Here is a 23,036-nt window from a genome sequence, read left to right on the forward strand (position 1 = left end):
ACAGAAAAGCAAAACAAAGTGCCCCTGCATCAGGACATTTCTACTATTAAATACCAACTCCCACCAGTTAACGCCTGTGAGCAGAGTTGTGGACACACTAGAACTTCCAATTAAATGGATTTTGTGTGCCATTATTCATAGCTAGTTATTGAAAGGCATGGCAGTGAGTATATTTTCTAGAATTTGTCCCAAATAAGCATGTGACATTTATTAGCCTGTGCTCCATTACTGCAGCTTATTCCCATATTGCTGATTAACGGCTCAGGCCTGGATGCACAAAGGTACTTAGGTGCCCTAGAAAAAAATGACAGGAACACACTGCGGTTCACAAAACCGGAGGTACGCACCTAGGCTCCCTATACAATGAATAGGGAGAGAAGTGCCTGAGACTGTCATTCACAAAAGCCAGTACCGCTAGGCAGGAAGCTGGCTAAGATGGACTAAGGGAGATGCCAGCCTAGCGAGGTGCACTAAATACCACCCCTCTCAGAGATAGGCACTGACGTCCAGACTTCAGGGAGGTACTTTTCTCTGCTAGCAATTTCCAGCTGGAAGCCCTCTTTCCAGTTAGGCGCTTTTGCCGGAGGTCAGAGTTGGGGGAAGGAGGAGCTCCCTGATGACCTTTAGCCCAGTGATAGGGTATTCAGCTAGGATGTGGGAGACTCCCAGTTCAAGTTCTCTCTCCACCTAAGGGGGAGAAGGGATTTGAACAGGGATCTGCCACCTCTCAGGAGAGTGCTCTGGCCATTGGGCTATAGGATAGTCTGATCTGGGGTCCCCTAGTCTCTTCTGTTGAGTCTGTTCCACTGGGGCTGAATAATTAAATAGTCATTTGGACTAGAGAGACAGACACTATAGCCCGGTTGTTAGAGTAGTCACCCAGCGTCCAATTTCCCCACTCTAGTGACTATTCACAGTGGAACAGCTTCAACAGGAGACTGAGGGAGCCCTGCATCAGAATATCCCACATGCTAATGGTCAGAACACGCACTTGAGAGATGGCAGATCCCTGCTCAAATCCCTTCTGTCCCTCATGTGGAGAGGGAGACTTGAACTAGGGGTCTCCAACTTCCCAGGTGAGTACCCTTCCCAGGAGAGTACCTCAGACAGAACCAGGTGCCCGAGGACCTAGAGGGATGCAGCAGTGTGATGCTCGTGGAGGCAGATGTACTGCAAAAACTTCAGCGCCAAATGAGTTTAGGTGCCTGTAGGGTTCAGTGGGAGTTTTGTGAATTTCCATGAAGCCTAAAACTGGGACTGAGCCCCGTTAGGCACCTAGGTCTGGGTTGAGTGTTTCCATTAATGTAGACTTTAATCCTTCTTTCACAGTGCTCAGCAGAAATGTTGGCATTTGGTTTTAAAGGGAGTAAGACTGGCCCCTAAATGGATTCCAGTATATCTGGATTGATGAGTAATGTTGTTAGTATTGTGATTAAAGTAGTAAATTTACATGGAAACAAGGTAAGGGAGAGACCAGTGGGGTTTGTATCTTTTGGCTTGGCCCAATTCACAGCACCTGAACAACATCTAGCACCAACAGAACTGTCCGTCCCACCATTGAGATAGGCCATGACCCGGCTTGTCAAAGCCCTTAATGGAACAGGACTTGGCTCTTTCAGAGACTGCCTTGTTGTCCATGATCTCCTGAAGCGGCTGGGCTTCTTGGACTCTGGCCATAAAGCACTGGGGTGCTAAACATTCTCAGTAGCTGAACCTCAGCTATGGAACTCATGGTCAGAAGAGATTAGACTGAGCCAAAGTCTGGCTGTCTTGATCAAAGCGTAACAGAGACGTTTTCAATAAAGCCTTCCCTCAAAAATCAATGGTCTTAAAAAATAAACCAAGCAGACAAAAATCTTTCCCACTACTCCTCAGCCAGAGGGACAGAAAGAGACAAATGCCTTTCTGTTGTGAGCTTTTCCCCTCTAATCTGTGCAGTGCACAGAGCCTGTCTAGAAACCTATGAAAGATAGATGGACTAGATTATCTCCGATCAAGAACATTGGCTAATTCCACTAATATTTATTTATGTGGGAATTTATTTGGAGTATATCACATTGGCATTTGGTGAACGATTACACACCCACATATAAAATGTAACTCTCAGTAGGGTGAAAAAATCTGAACCATCCCTTCCAGTCCCTACCTCCATCATTTGTCAAACAAATCTCACCTCACTGCATTCCTGATCAGAAAAATCCCTGACTAATTAAACGGGTCTTGTGTTGAACTCTGCAGGGCACCAAGATGATGCATGAAAACACATTGTCTTGCTTATAGCAAACTTGGAACAACACTGGGCCTCATCTTAACCTCAGTGATGCTGGTGGAAATAAGTAACTCTGCCGGCGCTATACAGATGTGGAATTATGATCAGTCTGGTCCTAGTCTAAACAGTTAGCCTGTGTTATATATAGTTTGAGGACATGGGATGAGGTAGTGCATCTCTCTCTTTATAAAAATATTATGACAATATTTTACAATAATGGCTTAAACCCCAGCAGCAGCCCCATGGTATGATGCAGTATGTGAGACTATAAAATGTGGCATCCCACAGGGACTTTTAAAAAAAAAAAAAAAGATTTCCCTCATCTTTTATTACTAGATACTTTGTCTTGAAAAAAGTCATCTTTGTTTCTGTAGGGCCAGATTCTTATCTGAGTCACACTGAAGTAAATGTGTTGAAGTTAATGGTATTATTCCAGATTCACACCAGTGTAACTGAAGGCAGAATGTGGCCGTCAGAGTTCATCTGCTCCTGCTTATTCAGTATTTGATGACATAATCCCTTAGTTGTGGAACTGCATTATTACTTCAACACCCAATTGTTATGTGAAAGATGGAAGCCTGCCTTCAAGTAGGGAACAAACTAGGAGAGGTAGTGTTTGCCACCGGGCTCTGTAGAGGCAGAGAACCTCATGAGAAGCCACTACTGGCCCTCAAAGCAGGGATTGAGGGTCAGCTGATGTTCAGGATTTAAGGGAAACCCATTGACAATAAAGGTCTTTGGAAGGAGGCTACTGTTAATCCCTTCTCCCACTCAGGTTGCATAGGTTCTTGGATAAAAGCTACTACAGACACACCCTTCTCCTTCCCCTACCCATGCTACTGAAATATTCTGGGGATATCACTTTGTGCGCCTCACACTGCCACCCCGCCAGGTCAGACAGCAGAGATCTTCAAGGTCCAGCTGCTTTCAGGCTGCTTCCTCTTGCCAGCAGCAGAGGTCTTTGGAGGGCAGAGTGGTTGACATTAACAGCTCACTTCCTCTATGTACATTAGCAGAACAGTTGGTGGGGGGGAGAGATCCCTAGAATACAAATAAATCTTCTGCATGTACAGCCCTTGGGGAAGCCCAGAAACCGGCCCTCTAAGAACAAGGAGCAGATTAGCCACAGACTGCTACTGACATGCTATAAACACGCTATGCTCCCTCCTTATTAATGAGGGACTATAGAAATTCATATCAATGAATAAAGTAACTGAGGCTCAGCTAGTTTTGATTCCAGTGAAACAATGGCGAAAAGTGTCATAATGACAGAAATACCACAATATTTACATGGTGACTTTTTACAGAAAATTAGAAGCTGACTTTTTGGTTTTAATATAGAAAGATGGCAGAAGACCAAAGCAAAGCAATGTATTAAAAAACCCCCACACTGTATATTGGTAGTGCGATGGAGGATATAATCATAGACATTAGAGAATCCCCCTTTCAATGCAGGAGTGCTTTGTCCAAACTAGTTTTAAATGTCCCAGGTTGACAGGAGCTTGCATCACATCTCTTGGGGACACTGCCAGAGTCTAATAGACCTTGCTGTCTCTTCCTGATAGTCTCCATTTCTGTTAGTAATAATGTCATCCCATTACTCTTACTGGTACCATAGTTATAGCTGGGATTCTGCCAAAGCACAGGGAGTCCACACCCTCTGGACACTACACAGCCCAGCTCCTCATGCATCTCCACACAGGGTGGGAGCTGAGTAGGAGTGGAAGACAGGCAAAGGTATGTTCCGCTCCACTAACCCTGGAGCTTCGCAGAGCAGACATGCAAGAGCAGGAAAGGCTACTTCAGCTCACGGTTTCAGCAGTAGATATGAAGCATACATCAGGGAAAGATTTTTCTTGTCTCATCTCTCACCGACTCACCCCTGCCTCATCTTTGGGGCAGGGGAAAAGATAATATGACAATGCTGAGTCACAGGATGTTCTACTCACTGCTGGGTGGTGCCTCCTTCTGGCAGTTCTGGAGATTAGCTCTGCCTGGTTCAGTGCCCCCTTTCCGGTCTTCCACCCTTGCAGCTCTTCTCTGGGTCACGAGTCGCAGTACAGCTGCTTCTTGACTTGGCCCTTCAGCCTCATCACACTAGGATTTTCCCCTTCCAGGGAGTTTTTCAAAGTCCTTCTGCACCAGCAGCAGCAGGCCATCCTCACATCCACTGCCCTGACTATGTCACACCCACAGTGACTCCAGCAGTCTTCCTAGTCACTGCTCCTAGCAATACCACTCTGCAGTGGATGGTAAGGGAACCCAGGCGCACCCTTTGCTCTGGGTTCCAGTCTAGGGCCCTACAGCAAGCAGTGGGTCAGGGACTACTTCCTACTGTGCTTCTTTTTCATCAGCCTTCCTAGGGTCTCTTAGGCCTGCTAGATAAACCCTTCCTCATGGGTTCCTATAGCCCCCTTCCTTCTCCCTTACCCCAGGGAGAGAGACTACAAACTTCCTCCCTGCTGTCTCTCAGGGTGTTGCCAGCCTCCTGGCTTTATAGATGCCCCTGTTCCCTCATAGGTGAGCTTCCTTCTAATTAGCAGCCTTCACTCACCCTACATCTCCCCTGTTTGAAGTGTAATTGGCTGATTGGGTCTACCTGGCCTAATTTAACTCTTTCAGGGCCGGTGTGTGGAATATGCCCCATCACTAGTTCTATAGCTGCTGCTGCAAATCCATAATACATGCTTGTCTCCCTCTGTGCATGAGTTCTCTTTTCCTAAAACGGGATTCAGTGATTCCTACAGCACGGGACTGTTCTTGGGGAAACAAAAGCCACTAGCCATAGGGTCCACCAAGATGCTATGGCCACACACAATTAGAAGTACAGTGTTTTCTTCTTCCCTGGAGAAGTCACTGCTCTTTTTTCTCCATCATCTTAGATTCTGTCTTCTCTTCTACAGTCAGATCTTGCCAGGACACATAACGGCTATCAGCTCAGCATTGCTGGGTGGTGTTCTCATTTGCCATTTGCCATGTCAGGCTTAAGCTCTGGAGCAAGTGGCAGCTTCTAAATTCTGTGGCCAGGTGGTCGGAAATAGTATTTTGGAGAAACTCCAGTCGGGTGTCTGATCATATGATTGCATAGGCCCCGTTGTAGTCATAGTCATAGTTTTCATTGATTCACTAATGCTGCTTGATTCTGCCTGATCTGAGCGCAGCTTTTATGCTGCAGATTTATTTATTTGAACCATACGATGCTCTGAGTCAGTTTTAGTCCCATTTGGCAAAGACACGACAGTGTGTGTCCCTGGGAGCTTTCCCCCTTCCACGGTGGGAACAGTTTGTAGGAGCCCCTCCTGCACTGGGTTTTTAGCAAGTTTTTGTTTCACTAGTTAACACCCCACCATAAGATAGTGGGTTATTTTGTGTGCTTGTGAGTGCAGGCAAGGAAGTATTAAGTAATCTATTGGCCAAAGCTTGGGAAAGAGAAGGGCAACATAAAATCATCCAAAGAAGAGAGAAAATGAAGATACGGTGCTTTTTAAAATATGGACTGTGAAACACTAGCTGCTCTGGTATGGCCCACTAGCTGCTCTCGCATCAGCTGGCTGCTGCCCTGAATGCATTCATGAAGTTTTGTCTATTTATCACATTTAGGGCTAGTTCCCTAGACATCGTGTAGGTGGTGAGGACAGGTGGAGTGATATATGGAGAGAGGCTGGGGGACAACATTTTTTATTCTTGGCCCAGTGCAACGGAAAGGATAAAACCATCACTGAAGCTGGGACTTTTAAAAATCGCATAGTGAGAGCTTCCTATGTATATTACCTGGAACATCCTTGAGATAATGACATTTCTGAGAGGTAGAAAGCTGGCCATGAATCCTGATAAGGTGGAAGGCTCTTTTAGTAGGTCCTAGGAATGGACTTGGCTGCAGGAGTCCATACATGATTTGGATTTGCAGTTGTAAACCATTGTAGGTCCCTTTCTTTGCGTGGTCGCCTTGTTCTGTCTGTGGCAGTCTGACTTGTACGTGACTTGCCATCTGCAGAAGTTGATTACCACAATGCTTTGTCTGCTTCTTTTCCACCACTGTGGCCAGGACCAGGCTGCAGAGGGCACATAGCAGCTTGCGTCTTACCTAGAGTCTAGGTTGGCTAGCAACAAGTTACTCCATCGCTAGCATGTCCCCACTGGCCTCTACACCATCACAGGACTGAATTTAAGGCTTGGCTTTCTCATTTACAAGACTCCTAATGGCCTTGCAACTTCAGATTTGACTGAACTAATTGCTCTGTATGGCTCTGACTATCCCTGTCCGTCCACAGTTGCAAGATTGCTGCAAATGCCAAGGAATGAATTAGAAATGCCTGGTGAATTTTGTCACTATGGGTCTTAACTCAGGCTCTGGTTGCAACAAACTTATGAACAGTTTGCAATGCCTAAGTCAATTGCAGAGCATGTGTTTGAGTCAGGGCCTTTCCTAATTAGACATGCTGGTCTGATATTCTTCAGAGGTGCTGAGCTCCTGCAGCAAGCACTGACTTCAGTGGAAGTTGTGGGTACTCAACACTTTTGAAAGTCAGCTCCGTTATGTTTTGGCTTGTTGGTTTTTATTAAGTTGGCTGTAAAGCATTTTGTGATGGATCTTTACTAAAGGCACCATGTCAGATAAACCTTCATGTGTGGGCTTTTGGGCACTATGACCCTGGTGGAGCAAGTGATCCCAGAAAATGCAGGTCACTTAGCTAAAATCAAGAGAGAAATTGAAAACCTCCCCATCTCCCGCTCCTAGAAATCTTTCCCTATCTCTTGCTGTTAGACTCACCTCCTTACAGGATAGCCCTTGTATAGTGTGCTGGGAATTACACTGGGTTGCTACCTTGCAAATCATGGAATCATAGAAGATTAGGGTTGGAAGGGACCTCAGGAGATCATCTAGTCCAACACCCTGCTCAAAGCAGGACCAACCCCAACTAAATCATCCCAGCCAGGGCAGGGCAGGGAGTGGCATTCCCTTTAGCTGCACACCCTCATTTGGTAGACTGGATCTCTTCATGACTAAACAGATTACATGTGACTTTGAAATCAGTCTTAGAGTTAGTAATTCCAGCAGCCTTCATTTCTGGTATGGAGAGCCAACAAACTCCAAAGCCTAGTGGACAAGAGAGAGATGACAGGAGGTCTAGAAAATAATTAAGAGTTTGCTTAACTGTGGACTCGAGTGGCTGGAAATATCATTTGCTCGCGTGGTCTGAATCCATCTTCCTGATGGCCGCTAAGGCTTAACGTGGATGTTTCCAAAGCTGTCAATAGGGACAGTTTAAGAAAATAAATACATTTTTTAAAAGGTTATTTTAATGATCTCATTGAAACACAATCTCCATCTCAAGAGGAAGATTCTTCCCAAACTGCCTTAACATTCACCCCAAAATGAAAGAGTCTCCATCAAAATGGGTGAGACTTAGCAGCACTACAGCTGCCTGGAAAAATCAGGTTGTTTGTGAAACGCTCTCTGTGTTCAGTTTGGACAGAGGTGATTTTGAGCCCATGGCAGAGTGCGATGTTGCATTATGTGTAACCATTTCCACATGAGATGTTTCTTTTGCAGTGCCCTTCAGGGTGAAGCCTTGATATACAGCACATAGCCCAGTGGGCCTAAATTCTGAATGGGGGCATCGGAGGTTACTGCAAGTCTAATATTAAATGATGATGGTAATACAGTGTCAGGTCTGCGCTCCAATGCCCCCACATCTAAAGGAGCTTTCCTTTTGTTTTTTACTTCAGAAAATGAGCCACCCTCCTCTTTGGTCTCTGGAATCATTGACTACAACATGCCTCTTACTTCCACCTATCTGAAGCAAATGAAGCTGCGGGTCATGAATTCACAGGAGCAGGTGAGTTGCTCTCTTCCGGGCCAACAGAGACTGTCTTATTCCAAGAGGTGCTGAGCAGCACCTGGTGCAGAGCAGATTTCTGTCCAGACGGAAGGGGGAGGGTGAATGACTGATACTTGGCATCTCAGAGTAGTGATGGCCAGATTTTCACAGGAAAATGCATATGTCCAGCTTGTGTGCACATGCAGGTTGGGATTTGCGCAAGTGCAGTGAGTGGTGTTGTGTGTAGGCTGTGTGCAAACAAAATTTTGCTTTTGAAAGTCTGTCTCTGAAAATCCATGCAGTGCTTTTGCAGACAGGACACAGAGGAGAGGAACAGAAATGTACTCAGTGCAGTTATTGTTCATTATTACCGTCTGCATGTTCTTTAGACATATTGTGGTTTTAAGTGAAATTAATATAAAAATATCCATGACGAAGAGGAATTTATTTCTCTGCCGCCTTCCAAACTGCTTACGGGCTTTAGCAAATGGGGATTGAACCTTAGATTTTGCTTCTGTTGCTCAGGTGTTCTCTTTTCTTGAGTTGTTCAACATCTTGCTGGAGGGTCAGCTCCAGTCACTTCCTTCTTGTCTTAAGCTGGGAAGAAGTTCATCTGTTTGGTGGCAATATTATGCCTCTGGATTTTGAGTTGGGAATGGCAGGGGTAGACTGCCACATGATTATATCCAGGCCATGGAATTTTCCAACGTTCTGCAGCTGCAGAATTTGCCAAGGGATCCTCAATGCACCATGGAAACAGACTATAAAAAGAATACACTTTACTGACTCCCCACAAAGTTACAGTGCTGGCAGTTCAGAAACCAAGTGGCAGATTTTCTTCCCAGCAGACACTGAGGTTGGAGTCTGATCCCCGTACGCTCTTCTCCCTACCTTCACATTACCACCAGGAGCTGAAGAGTTGTGTGTGTGTGTTGTAGCAGGCAGGAGGCATTGGTAAATTGTTAACCCGAATGATGAAGTCGCAGCATATGGATGGTTGTTACCTGACTGCAGCCTAAAGAGAGAACTCAGTGCAAGGGTGTAAAATGCCAGATCATGGTTATCTGCAGGGACTGAGGGGATAGAGGTTGAATCTTTTCATTGGTTCAGTGGAAAAAACACCTTACCCTGGTGCTAAATTACATGTTGGAGGGTGCACGTTGGCATAGCTTTTCCTTGCATATGCTGGATACCCGAGTTTAACATCCTCTGTCTAGTGGGTAATTATTGTGGTGGTAGGACTGTTGAAAAGCTGGGGATCCCATGGTTTTGCAATCAGTTGTGGAGTCAGATGCTGTAGAATGATGGACAGCTTTATGTCTTTCCCAACCTAGAATCCCTTTTCCTCAGAAACTGGCTCTGAACATCATGAGAAAACTGGATTCTAAAATGGATCAATTCAAGGGGCTGGATGGCTCAAGGGATTAGCAGCAAAACAAAGAACCGGATTACTGATTCTATATCCATCCTTGGTCAGGAGTGACCAAAAATAGTTAACACTTGCTGACTGTTGAGTGGCTTATGTGAAATGAGTTTGATGGGTTTCAGACCACAGATAACTGGGATTTTCTGCAGCAAGGCTAAGAACCAAATGGGCCGTGGAAACTGTTTTCCTGTCTCAACACAGGAAGAGGTCCTTTCAAGTCAGGGGAGAGGCATATTAGCAGGATAGAGTGGGAGGTTTGCCTAATCACTGCTTGTGCTTTACCTGTTCTACGAAAGAGAGAACTTCATTCTCCTGGTCTCTAAAACTCAGTTCACTAAAAATCTTAACTGAAACTCTGGATCCAAACCATAGATATGGATGGAAGTCAGGAGAATTTGGTGTAGGACCTGAGTTTTGAACCCTAGAGTTGAGTAGTGTTTATGTCTAGAACTTTTTCTCAATAAATTACAGCAATAGGAAGTGTGTGTCCACAGTTCTGTTCTTGGACCCGTCACTCAAAAGATGTATGTGAAATGTACCACTACCAAGAAGTGCTTTGCATCTGGCTAACTGAGACTAGAAACAAGTCCAGTGTGGGGAATACAAAGCTGCAAACAAGATGGCTGTTCCTGGGGCAGACCAATACACTGAGCTGTTTGATTTTATTAACTGAATTTATTTCCCTTTTTGAAACTAACCTTCCTGAGTTGCCAGCACAGGAGTAGAAGGTGATTGGAGATAAATGCCAAAGAACAAGAAAATAAACTAATTAGCTGATAACAGCAGAAGGTTCTCAGATGCCATATTCCATTACCCTGGCCCTGAGCTCGGACTTGCAAACAGGCATACCGTGAAACCACAGCACCATAAGGAAACTATTAGAATAATTATGTTCATAGACATAAAAAGCAAATAGATCAGAGACTTCACTCGAGGGGAGATTAGGAGGTATCACCATGAGGACCCAGGCAGGTGAAGAGGAGCCTGATAAGTTACTAGCTCATGAGAGAAAAAATGCAAGATTCTCTCAGGACTGTGCAGGAAACAGGGAACAGCCACAGAGGCATAACAAGAAGAACATTGTAATGTATGCTGTGCACTTCTGAAGCAATTTTTATCTGTGGATCTCGCAGCACTATACAAACATTACATTCATTAATCCTTACACCACCACTGTAACATAGGTAAGCATTATTATCTCTATTTTACATATGTGTGAAATGATTCACAGAGAGGTTAAGGGCCAGAATTTCAGAGCACCTGGATCTCCAGTTGAAGTCCACAAGGGACTTTGCTGTTGACAGTTTAATCTTCTGTGGAAGACACTCCAGTATGACATTGGTGGGCAGCTGTATAAATTCCTAAGACAGACTGGGAGATAGCTGATGTCAATGAGAGCTGGAGATGAAAATGGCCCTGAATGATTTGCCCAAGGTCACACATCAAGTCATTGGCAGAGCTGGGAATAGATTCCAGGAATCCTGGCTCTCCATCATTGTTAAAACCACTTGCAGCAATTCCATTGTTAGTAGAGAGTTCGTTCACATGATTATACGGAATATCTATTAGTAAAAAGTCCTCAGGCCCATATCCGTTCACAGTACATGTACTAGATTCTTTTTAAAGCAGGACACACTAGGCCAAATTCTGCCCTCCCCCCGAAGTGAGGCCAGGCAGTGGCCCACTATAAATAGAATCTACAATATTTGGAAATATAGCCTACATCTTTGAAAGCCTGGGGAGAAAGAAGACATGGATGTTACTCTACTTCAGCTGTGATGCATCTGGACATGATGGGTCTAGAGCACATCTTAAAGAAAACAAACAGGAAATTAGGTATCAGTACAATGTAATGTTCTCTTCTGCCTGACCGTATCCCAGTGGTTCAGAGTAGGAAAAAGGAGTTATGTGATATTAGATTAGAGGTTACGGAACTGATACCACACCTCAGTTTTCCACAAAGCTTCACATTGTTTATAAGTGAACTTTCATCTTTTCCGGGTATGGAATCAACCAGGCAAAGATTAAAAAGGATCACTTTGCTCAGGATGGAAAAAGTGACAGAGGGGATATCTGTTAAAATGGACTAATCTCCCTGGGTCACTCTTGCCAGAGGCTGAACCAAATGTTTGTATATTATCCACTCTAGTCTTACATTTGTAACTTATCCATGCCATTTGTGCTGTGTGAAGGTAGTGGGTCCTGTGACTACCAATTTCATAGAATCACAGAAGATGAGGGTTGGCAGGGACCTCAGGAGGTATCTAGTCCAACCCCCTGCTCAAAGGAGGACTAACCTCAGCTAAATCATCCCAGTCAGGGTTTTGTCAAGCCGCAGCTTAAAAACCTCTAATGATGGAGATTCCACCACCTCCCTAGGTAACCCATTCCAGTGCTTCACCACCCTCCTAGTGAAAAACTTTCCTAATGTCCAACCTCAACCTCCCCCACTACAACTTGAGACCATTGCTCCTTGTCCTGTCATCTGTCACCACTGAGAACAGCCTGGCCCCATCCTCCCTGGAACCCCCTTTCAAATAGTTAAAGGCTGCTATCAAATCCCTCCTCATTCTTCTCTTCTGCAGACTAAACAAGCCCAGTTCCCTCAGCCTCTCCTCATAAGTCTTGTGCTCCAGCCCCCTAATCATTTTTGTTGCCCTCCGCTGGACTCTCTCCAACTTGTCCACATCCTTTTTGTAGTGGGGAGCCCAAAACTGGACACAATACTCCAAATGCGGCCTCACCAATGCCGAATAGAGGGGAATAATCACTTCCCTTGATCTGCTGGCAATGCTCCTACTAATGCAGCCCAACATGCTATTAGCCTTCTTGGCAACCAGGGCACACTGCTGACTCATATCCAGCTTTTTATCCACTGTTACCCCCAGGTCCTTTTCTGCAGAGCTGCTGCCTAGCCCGTCGGTCCCCAGTCTATAGCTGTGCATGGGATTCTTCCGTCCTAAGTGCAGGACTCTGCACTTGTCCTTGTTGAACCTCATCAGATTTCTTTTGGGCCAATCCTCCAATTTGTCTAGGTCACTCTGTATCCTATCCCTACCTTCCAGGGTATCTACCACTTCTCCTAGCTTTCTGCCCAAGGATGTGGTGGCTAATTTGAGAGGCCGCTCTGACTTAAATCTTCATGCTTAATGTTAAAAGGAAACCCTAATGATTCACATCCGCTTATCTGGCTTACCCCTTCTCCCAAATGGATGCTCTTTATTTCATTAGTGCTAAAGGCATTTATTTAAATTACTTCAAGGTTTTGATCTGGCTATGCAGCCTCAGGGCTAAATTCTGAGCAGTGCTGAGCAACTGCAACTCCTGAGATGGCTTTTGGGTTTTAAATTTATGCAAATAAAGTTTCATAGGGCGCACAGCTATTCTGAGGCTCTGCTTCATGTTAAGCTTATAATATCCTTCTCTGTATAAAACTTTTCTGTAGTTCTTTATATTTATACAACACTTTGCAAACACATGGGCTTGATCCTACTAGCTGCTGAGTGTCCTCAACTCCCACAACAGTTGGTGGGAACTGAAGGTTATTCAGCACCTTGCAAGTTTGGGCTCTGTGTAAATAAAACCTATTCCCTGCTCCAAAGAGCCTGCAGCCGAAGGCGTTGAACCTGGTTCCAAGGAAGTAAATGATGAAGCTTCCAGTGATGTCGTGGGTGGCAGATCAGGCCATTTTGTTCTCTGCAAGTCTTAGGAGAGTTGTGTATTCCATGTGATGTGAGCCCCATGACGATGATCTAAAGTATTTCCTCTGTAGATAAATTATGTAACTATGAGAAACTCAAATACAAAATATTCATAAAGTGAGGAAAGCGTATTTGCCAAACTGACCATTGGAAGCTGTAACCCTGTTAATTCTTCCATTTATATTTGACATCTCCTTAAGCAGTGAGCATTTCCATGTCCACTTTTTACTGTTCCCAGAAATATCCCCACATCACGTGACAAAACCTCGTAAGTACGGGCCCAGCACTGCCACCCTCAATGATTTATTCAATTGGAGTTTAGCATGAGTAAGTTCTGCAGGGCTGGGCCTTCAATTAGCCACAATAGGTTTGCAGATGTTACTGTGCACCATGGATATGACAGTAATCTTCCACCTCCAGTGGCAACCACATGAAAAACCATGCTTTTTGTAAACTATGAAGAACTTAGAATCCTTGAAGAAGGCAGACCTATGTGGCCTGAGGATATTTAAAGAGCCCAATCCTGAAATACTTATTCTGGAAAAACTCCCATTAATGTCAACAGGGATTTTCCCAACTAGGAACTATAGGATTCAGGCACTAAATGATTTCTTGGCTCAAGGAAAAGTGTCATATTATTTACCTACTTCACTTTGGCCTCTCTTAGATCTTGTAGTCTTGAAAAAAGAAATCTAAACAGACACTGGTAGCTTTGGTCACATTCTTGTCCCTCAGTCTCAATTTCATGGATTTTCAATTTGTAGTTTCTTTTTCCTTTTGCTTCACCAAATGCCCATTGGCTTAGGAAGCAGATACACTGGCTACCGTCTTGAGCTGCTCCCACTCTGAATTACATACAGTCAGCTCTGTCTTTACCAGTGTATATCGCCTGGCTAAAGCTGCTTATCAGAATGCTTATATTTTCTCATCCTCAGTTTAAAAGGCATATCATCCTCTGAACTCTGAAACCTTTCACCAGCTTTCCCTGGTTATGTGAGTATATGGCCACCTAAGCCTTTCCAAACTGTACCAGTTGAAGGAAGAAATTAGAATCATGGAATCATAGAAGTATGGAAATTATTCAGTATTGATAGTTTGCCCATCAGTCTGCTTCTTAAACTCCGATAAGATTCCTGGGAGCAGAAGAACAGCCAAAGATTAGTGCTGCTGTTCAAATTTCCACAGGAAAAGCACTTTCCATCAGAGTTAGCTGCATCACTTAATCCTGAGGGGATATTTGGGAAAGATCCAATGTGTCCTGGGTGCCATCAGTCTTGAGTCTTGGGGACATTTGCTGGGAGATCAAGCACCAGGTGCTTAGAACAGCTGTTAATGAGACCTGAGACTGGCTGTATTATGGTATTTGTGAAGGAAGAGTGACGTGGAGGCGCGGGTTGCACATACGATAAATCAGGGTTGTTTGAGTGCTCCACTAAAGGCAGGTTTTCCGCACTTTTAATCATTCTCATGCACCCTCTCTAATGTTTATAAGTCAAGAAGGATGCTGATAATTGGAGAGAGTTCAGAGAAGAATCCCAAGAATGCTTAAAGGATTGAAAACCATACCTTATAGTGAATGACTCAAGGAGCTCAATCTGTCAGTTTAACAAAAAGAAAGTTAAGGAGCGCTGAGCACAGTCTGTAAGTACCTACATGAGGAACAGGAATGTGATAATGAAGGACTCCTCAATTTAGTAGAAAAAGATGACATCCAATGGCTGAAAGTTGATGCTAGATAAATTCAGACTAGAAGGAAGCTGCAAAATTTTAACTGTGAGGCTAATTAAGCACTGGAACAATTTACCAAGGGTCGTGATGGATTCTTCATCATTGGAAATTTTTAAATCAAGATTGGATGTTTTCCTAAAATATCTGCTCTAGTTTAAAGTAGGAATGAATTCAGGAAATCCTGTGGACTGGGTTACACAGGAGGTGAGACTAAAATTATCAGGACGGTCTCTTCTGGCGTGATAGTCTCTGAAGGAATCTTAACGCCAATTATTATTGGCAAATAGCTGTAAAAGGAGTAAGAATGAAGAGGGTTAATTCACCATGGGCCAGATTTTCAAACATGCTCAGGATGCAGCAGCTCCCATTGTTCTGAGTGGAGCTGTTTGGCACGTGTGAAAATCTGGCCCCTTTGTGTAGGCGGCTAAATGGGAGCGAAGCTCTTTTGAAAATCTGTCCAAAGGTCTCCGAGCAGAGTCTGTGACCAAAGGGAAAGACTACCTAAAGTAACATTCTTCAGAATAGTTTTAGGGCCTGTCCATAGAGACTGACTGACGGTGTGGGGAACCATGTTACTACGCAGTGGTCCCTCAGTTGTGCTGTGCTCAGGCTTGCCTCGAAGGAGGAGACCACACCACATTACTAAATCATATTGAAGCGTTCTCTAGTTGAAATTCAGGTCGTTTTCATTAGAGTCCTTCAGCTGGTTTCTGTTAATTTCTAATGTTTTATTTTGGATTCTCTTGCATTTTACTCATTTGTCAAGGACCAGGGGTCCCCTCGACCACCAGAGCCACTGCTTTGTTCCAAAACCTAGTTGGCCAACTGGAACCAGTTGAATGTTTTCAACTGGAATTTCTGCTTGGGTTGATATTTACAGGAGAACTCAAGCATCCAAAGACTAATGAAAAAGAGGCTTATTTGTGTCCTGGAAGACTGAGTGCAGAATACAGATGGGTGATCTCCTCAAAGAAGTAGCCTCATGGCAACTTCAGCTGTGAGAGACTGGGGATGGAAGGACGGAAGAGCTGATGGGCAAATGCTTACAATTTCCACCAGTGTCAGGTGCCCGGCTTGCCAGTTAGAGTGCAAGTAACCTTTGTTTTCTCTTTCCCGCTATCCCTAGAGCTGTGAATAAAATTACCATAAAGGTGATCTGCAAAGCGAAATACGTTGTGCCCTTTCTTGCTGTATGTGATGAATAATAATAATCATAAAATAGGCCTCAGTTCCTTCCTCCCACTTCCCCATCTTTTTCCCTGTTTGTTTTCTACATTAGAAACGTCAGGTAACGCCGCCGCTCTTTTTTCTTTGGAGGACATGGAACGTGAAAGACAGCTCGAGGTTGCTGCTCTGCCACTCCCCAGTTGAGGCAAAGAGAATATGGAGTTTTAGGATTAGAAAGCTGCAGTTCTGCTTTTGGTCTCCAGCGGTGATGTTCTAGACACCCCAGAGGAGTGCAAAAGTGCTCCAAGAATCAGGAGGCTTCTAATATAAGAAGAAGTGGGGGAAGAATAAACACATTTTGAGGCTCTTTTTGTACCTAACAAACACCATTTTAAATAATTATTTATTGCTTTCTAGTTCATCTTTAAAGCAACGTTACCTGCCACTAATAGAAATAAATTAAATAACTGACTTGTGTTCCTCTTGGCTTCTGCCAAAAATGATTAATTGTACCCAGTAGCACCACGGGGAAGTCACTTTTCTTGGGGTAACTGATCTACAGAAACCATTAAATGAATGGATGTCAAGGTGGCCTTTTAACTTCATTAACCAGGAAAAATTGTGTGCAGTGTCTATGATTTACTGGTGCCGCTAGACACACCAATATTGAAACAGCAGTGTGTCCAAAAGGAAGCACAGTCTGGAAGAGTCTTAGAATGTTTTATCTCTGCTGAGGAACAAAGCAGACAATAAAATCAGGAACTTCTACTTGAGCCTTCATAAATGATAGGAAGAGGCTCCTGCAGAGGGTACAGACATTGGAAAGCAACATTCCAAAACAGCTTACCATGAGTAACGAGATTACTCTGACAACCACAGACCAAATTCGGTTCTCACTCCTAAGAAAATCTGAAATACCTTCAATGGCGTCAATAGATTTACTCTATCAGAATTGAGAGCCAAATTATGACTCATGCCACTTAGTTTTAGGTTACTAGAACATGCAGAGTCTCCTGGGGCCTGAGTCTCCTCTCACACTGGGTTTAAACAAATTTGCACAGGTGTGAGAGGAGAATAAGGTTCTTTATACTTTCCACACTATGCAGAAGTAACTAATTTTAGGATGTCTACTGGTGCATTAAAATACCTTCTGAACTCCTGACTATTACAATCTAGTAACTAAAAAGCACAAAAAGAAAATGTTTGATGTTTAGCCCTAATGCTTCTGCCAGTACCACCTAATGTTCAAATGATGCATGTTGTCATTTTTTTAAATGATTTCCTAGTCCAAGTTTATGGCAGTTGTTCTCTGGGCAGACGATTCCTTCTGGTTTTATTCCAGCTCAGTCCTGAATTTATTTTTTCAGTGTTCATACTACACTATTCAGCATGACTTCCATTAAGGCTCCTACCTACATGATGGCTGGCAGACTCTAAAGACTTTAAAAAGAACAAATCTTTAAATTGAAATGCAAAATTGACTCCTCTGATTTGGACAGATCACTGTTTTGGCTGATTCAATCCAGTCCCATCTGGGACTTGGTAACCAGGTATAAATGATACAGACACAGGCCAGGAAGTTATATAATCAGCGAACGGCAGGAGCTGCTGTTGGAGCTGAACTAGTGTAAGCTGTCTCCTGGCTGCTGTGGCTTTGCCACATGAACTTGTGCTATTTTAAGAGAGTGGGAGGAATGGTAGGACCTGGCCCTGCCCTGCATTCCTTACACATCCCTAGCTCCCATTGATTTCAGTGGTGGGTTGGGATGTGCTAGGAGCGCAGGATGAGGTGTATGCAGTTGCCAACATCGGAACACATTGTCAGGAAACATTTTTTCCAAATCAGAGGCATAATCGTGAAGGTTGTGAGCACCTGCTAGCCCCAGTGAAGTGAAGGGGAGTTGAGGTTGCTTAATTCCCAATATTCTGTTAGCTTTTTTGACTGCCGCTGCACATTGAGTGGATGTTTTCAGAGAACTATCCACAGTGACTCCAAGATCTCTTTCTTGAGTGGTAACAGCTAGTTTAGACCCCATCGGTTTATATGTGTAATTGGGACTATGTTTTCCAGTATGCATTACTTTGCATTTATCAACATTGAATTTCATCTGCCATTTTGTTGCCCGTTTTGTGAGATCCCTTTGTATCTCTTCACTGTCTATTTTGGACTTAACTATCTTGATAGTTTTGTATCATCTGCAGATTTTGCCACCTCACTTTTTACCCTTTTTTCCAGATCATTTATGAATACATTGAACAGCACTGATCCCAGTACAGACCCCTGGGGGACACCAATATTTACCTCTCTCCATTCTGAAAAATGACCAATTCTTACTCTTTGTTTCCTATCTTTTAACCAGCTACTGATCAAGAAGAGGACCTTCCCTCTTATCCCATGACCGCTTACTTTGCTTATGAGCCTTTGGTGAGGGATCTTGTCAAAGGATTTCTGATAATCTAAGTACACTACATCCACTGAATCACCCTTATCCATATCTTTACTGACCCCCTTAAAGAATTTTAGTAGATAGGTGAGGCATGATTTCCCTTTACAAAACCATGTTGACTCTTCCCCAACAAATTGTGTTCATTTATGTGTCTGATAATTCTGTTCTTTACTATAGTTTTAACCAATTTGCCTGGAATTGAAGTTAGGTTTACTAGCCTGTAATTACCCAGATCGCCTCTGGAGCCTTTTAAAAAAAAAAGCTGGTGTCACATTAGCTATCCTCCAGGCATCTGGGTACAGAAGCTGATTTAAATGATAGGTTACATACCACTGTTAGTAGTTCTGCAATTTCGCATCTGAGTTCCTTCAGAACTCTTGGGTTGATACCACCTGGTCCTGGTGACTTATTACTATTTAATTTATCAAATCGTTCCAAAACCTCCTCTAATGACACCTCATCTGGGACAGTTCCTCAGAGTTGTCACCTAAAAAGAATGGGTCAGGTTTGGGAATCTCCCTCACATCCTCAGCCGTGAAGACCAATGCAAAGAATTAATTTAGTTTCTCCACAATACCTTATCTTCCTTGAGTGCTGTGTTAGCATCTCGATCATCCAGTGGCCTCACTGGTTGTTTAGCAGCTTCCTGCTTCTGATGTACTCTAAAAAATTTTTTTCTTTTACTTTTTGAGTCTTTAGCTAACTGTTCTACGCATTCTTTTTTGGCCTTCCTAATTATATTTTTACACTTCACTCGCCAGAGTTTATGCTCCTTTCTGTTTTCCTCAATAGGATTTAACTTCCACTTTTTAAAGGATGCCTTTTTGCTCCTAACTGCTTTTTGCCTCTAATCCTGTGTTGTTATTGAAGATCACATGGCACTTTATGTAAGAATAAAGGTATTAACCCTGATACCTTGGCCAAATTACAGTCTACCCCCGTAAATTCCTCCTGTGTTTTTAGTTTAACATAATGTTCTTTACTTCCTGTCTAAAACTGTTGTGTAGTGTTGCTGTGTGCTGTTAAATAGCTCTGTATTCCTGAGAAGCAGCTGTGGTGCCAAGCGAGGCTGACCCTGGTTATCTGGTACCTTATCTCACTGTTAGGTTGTGCAGCTTGCTTAATTGTTTTTTGGTAAATTGCTTGGAGATATTCAGAAGTGCAAAGTTTTGTCAATGCTAGTGAACACACTCTTAGTCCCTGGTGCATATTAACCACTTGCACATCACTAGTATGGCCCAAGTGCTTTAGACTGAAACTGAGTATACTGAATAATTCCTTGAAAATTCATATATTTATGTCTTTATTAATTTACATTTCTTCCTGACCAATGTGAACCACCTGTCAATCAAAGAACTGAATGTGTTCAGCCTGCTGTCATCAGAATATTAGCTTTTCCCAGTAGAATGACAAGCATCATGTAACCTCTCCCCCCAATAAAATCCTAAACAAGTTTAGATCTCAGCCTGTTTAGTGAGTCTATAAAAAGCCTTCCACAAGAATCAACAAATCTGTAAAGACCTGTGCTGCAAAATTACAACACGGCTTATTTTTTATTGCATGATATGTTCTCCATACAACAGGCTCAATATATCTAATGCAGTGCCAATAAATACATGTAGGCTCTGTATCCAGCTCAGCCATACACTTGCTGTGTGGTCTTGGTAAAGTCACATAAAGTCTGTATATCTCATTTCTCCCATCTCTAAAATGCAGATAACAAAACTGCAGAGAGGAATTGTGAGGCCGAATTCACTAATGTTTGTAAAGCTCTTTGAGACCCTAGCATGGAAGACAGTTTAAAACTGCAAAGTATTATAGAAGATGAGACTCTAAGGTTCTGGTTTTTAGTCCTGGTCTTTTAATTTCCACACTCATTTTTGCATGTGCATCTATTAAACCCACGAAAGTAGCTTGCACCAGGTTTGATTGCACAGACCATGCAATTTGAGCACCAAATAATCCTATGTACATGTACAAAATGACTGTGCAGCCACTTTGGTGTAATAAATTGTGCTCACAAATGTGGATGTTCTAAACCAGAATGTGGCTTGACTGGCTATTTGGTCTTAAAAGATTTAGTTCCGTACCTTTTAATAGCTACTGTGTTGAAACTAGTTGATTCTGTTTTCTGTAGCCAAGAAATAAGTGGCAGCATTCAAGAGTCCTTCTATCCTTCTCAGTCCCTATCACAATGTAAACATACCACCAGGTGGTGTGCATTAATACTCAGCGTGACAATGATGGGAGACAGAGGAACTTGGAATTTCCACATGTGATCAGATCATTGGTTCTTATAATCAAATCAATGGTTCTGGGAGTGCCCAATACCTGGCGCTTCCAAAGAAGGCAACCTCACCCCCAAAACAATTCTTTCCCTGCTCTTTCAGGTGATGGTGATCAGTTTACACCTTGTAGGATGAAGCTGCATTTGTTTTAGCTCCTAGAATTGAAGATTTTATTTATGCATATGCCGCTCATTAATAATGCTTGTTTTTAAAGAAAGATGGAATTACAACTAAGGGTGAACAAACTAAAGCACATGATGCAACCCACAGACCACTGAACAGTTTCATGGATCTTCTCTCTCCTTTATTTCCTGATTTCTCTCAGCTATGGAATGCCATAGATGTTCAGCTATCATGACAATGTGAAAATAGATTATCCTGCTAATACTCTTTGACTATGGCTGTCTCTCAGCAACTTTCTTTCTAAGGACTCTCTCTCATGCCTTTCTCTTTACTGACTTCATTCTTTAAAAGTTTGTAATTTTTTAAAGCTAATTATCTAGGAGGGTTCAGTGGTGATGTGGAAAATCTAATGCAGTAAGATCCAGCTTTTTATTTAGCCTAGTTAGCCAGAGGCACAAGGACATCAAGCGACTTGCACAAGATTGCCCAGTGACTCCTTTGGGATGAGTATCAAGATCCTTCTAGCTCTCAGTCTTTTGCAGGAGTTACCCTAATCAACAAGCATATCTGTTAAATGAAGCTGGTTGGTATATCAGGGCTTAGATTGTAGTTTATATCTCCATTTGAGAGCTGTCCTGGTAGTTCTTGTGGAACTTTGCCCTATGGAACTATGAAACGTAGTCAGTGTATTAATTAATACGAATCTATACACCCAAAGTGTGGTAGGTGCTTTAGAGACATAAAGTAGGACACAAGTCCTGTGGTGAAGAATTTTCTCTAAAGCCCCAATGCTACAAGCTGTTCCAGGCAAGTGAACCCCAGTGGGAAGCCCCAGGGTTTCTGCACAGGTGGCTTCTTGTACACATGTGAAGTAGCTTGCAGCAGCTGGCCTATAGGAACAAGTTACACAGGAGTGGGAGAAGGAAGCAGTATGAAATAATATTTTTAATTACTATGATTTTACTTATTTTCCTTTTTAAAAATCCCTTGAAAACCAATCCCTGGTCCTTACTGCTTCAGGTATTATTGTTACCGAACCTGTATCTAACTGCCTGCCCCTGCCCTCTGGATCCAGAAATATCTACCTAAAGAGGCATTAGATAAAAGTTGACAAATGCCTAATTGATTTAGAAGCCTAAATCCCATTGGGACTTGAACTCCTAAATCATATAGGTGTTTTGAAAGTTGTACCCATGTTCAGATAGTTTAGGCCCCAGATTAAGGTTTGGTATGAAAGAGGGGTTTTCATATGACCAGAGACAAGACCAGGGCCATGTGAGATGCATTTGAACTCAGTATACCTGCCGAATGCAACAGTGGGGAACTGCACATGTATCTATCTACGTTTGTGTGCATAGTCACTCCTGTGGTATGCACAAATGCAGGGTTTTGCACATGCAAAGGGTGGCTATTCATTTTACCACGCTCACTCATTTTACTTCCCCTTGAAAACGGAGGCCAAAATGTCCATATAAACAAAGTAACCCTTTCCTTGTCCTGCCACAAATCGAAACAGGACAACATGGTGCTTGTGCATGACACCCAGAAACTGAAACAGACTATAACCAGGAAGTGAAACTGGCCAGTCTAGTTTGAACTTGAGGGAAGTGCAAAGAGTAAACAAAGGGCAGACACATCAAAGTGGGCATTTGGGGGTGAAATCCTGGACCCTATTGAAGTCAATGGCAAAACTCCCATCAATTTAAATGGGGCCAGGATTTTAAAATTTTTTTTTCCAGTGTTAATAATAATAAGAAACGCAGGCAAAGACTTAAATACAGAAAATATTATGACCGTGTCCATTTAAACCGAAAATGTTCAATGTAAATGGCATTGCTTTATGAAATCAGAACTGAAATAAACTTTTCTTGAGTTATTTCCATGCCACAGTCAGCTCAGGGACCAGACTTGCTGACTTCTCGAAGCCCCTTCCAGCCCTACGTTTCTATGATCCTATAAGGACAGCCCATATAAGGGGTGTCCTCTTCTACAGCAATGTATGTCATAAGGGGGACAGGCACTGCAGGGATAAAGGTATAAGAAGCCTTTCCTGCTGCAAGCACCG

At 43.1% G+C, this 23,036-nt stretch overlaps 1 protein-coding gene across 1 annotated transcript in view; it reads left to right on the forward strand.

Annotated features, from left to right (window-relative positions):
- The window catches only part of NOL4L (nucleolar protein 4 like), a 91,082-nt gene that overhangs the window by 26,889 nt on the left and 41,157 nt on the right, over positions 1-23,036 (forward strand). The window contains exon 4 of the mRNA XM_067553965.1: positions 8,000-8,109. Within this exon, the coding sequence (XP_067410066.1) occupies positions 8,000-8,109 (110 nt within the window). The remainder of the gene's footprint in view (positions 1-7,999; positions 8,110-23,036) is intronic.

Source organism: Emydura macquarii, unplaced genomic scaffold (genome assembly GCF_026122565.2).
Source record: "Emydura macquarii macquarii isolate MOO-44397 ecotype Brisbane River unplaced genomic scaffold, CSIRO-AGI_Emac_v2 contig_1483, whole genome shotgun sequence".
NCBI classification, from domain to species: Eukaryota; Metazoa; Chordata; order Testudines; family Chelidae; genus Emydura; species Emydura macquarii.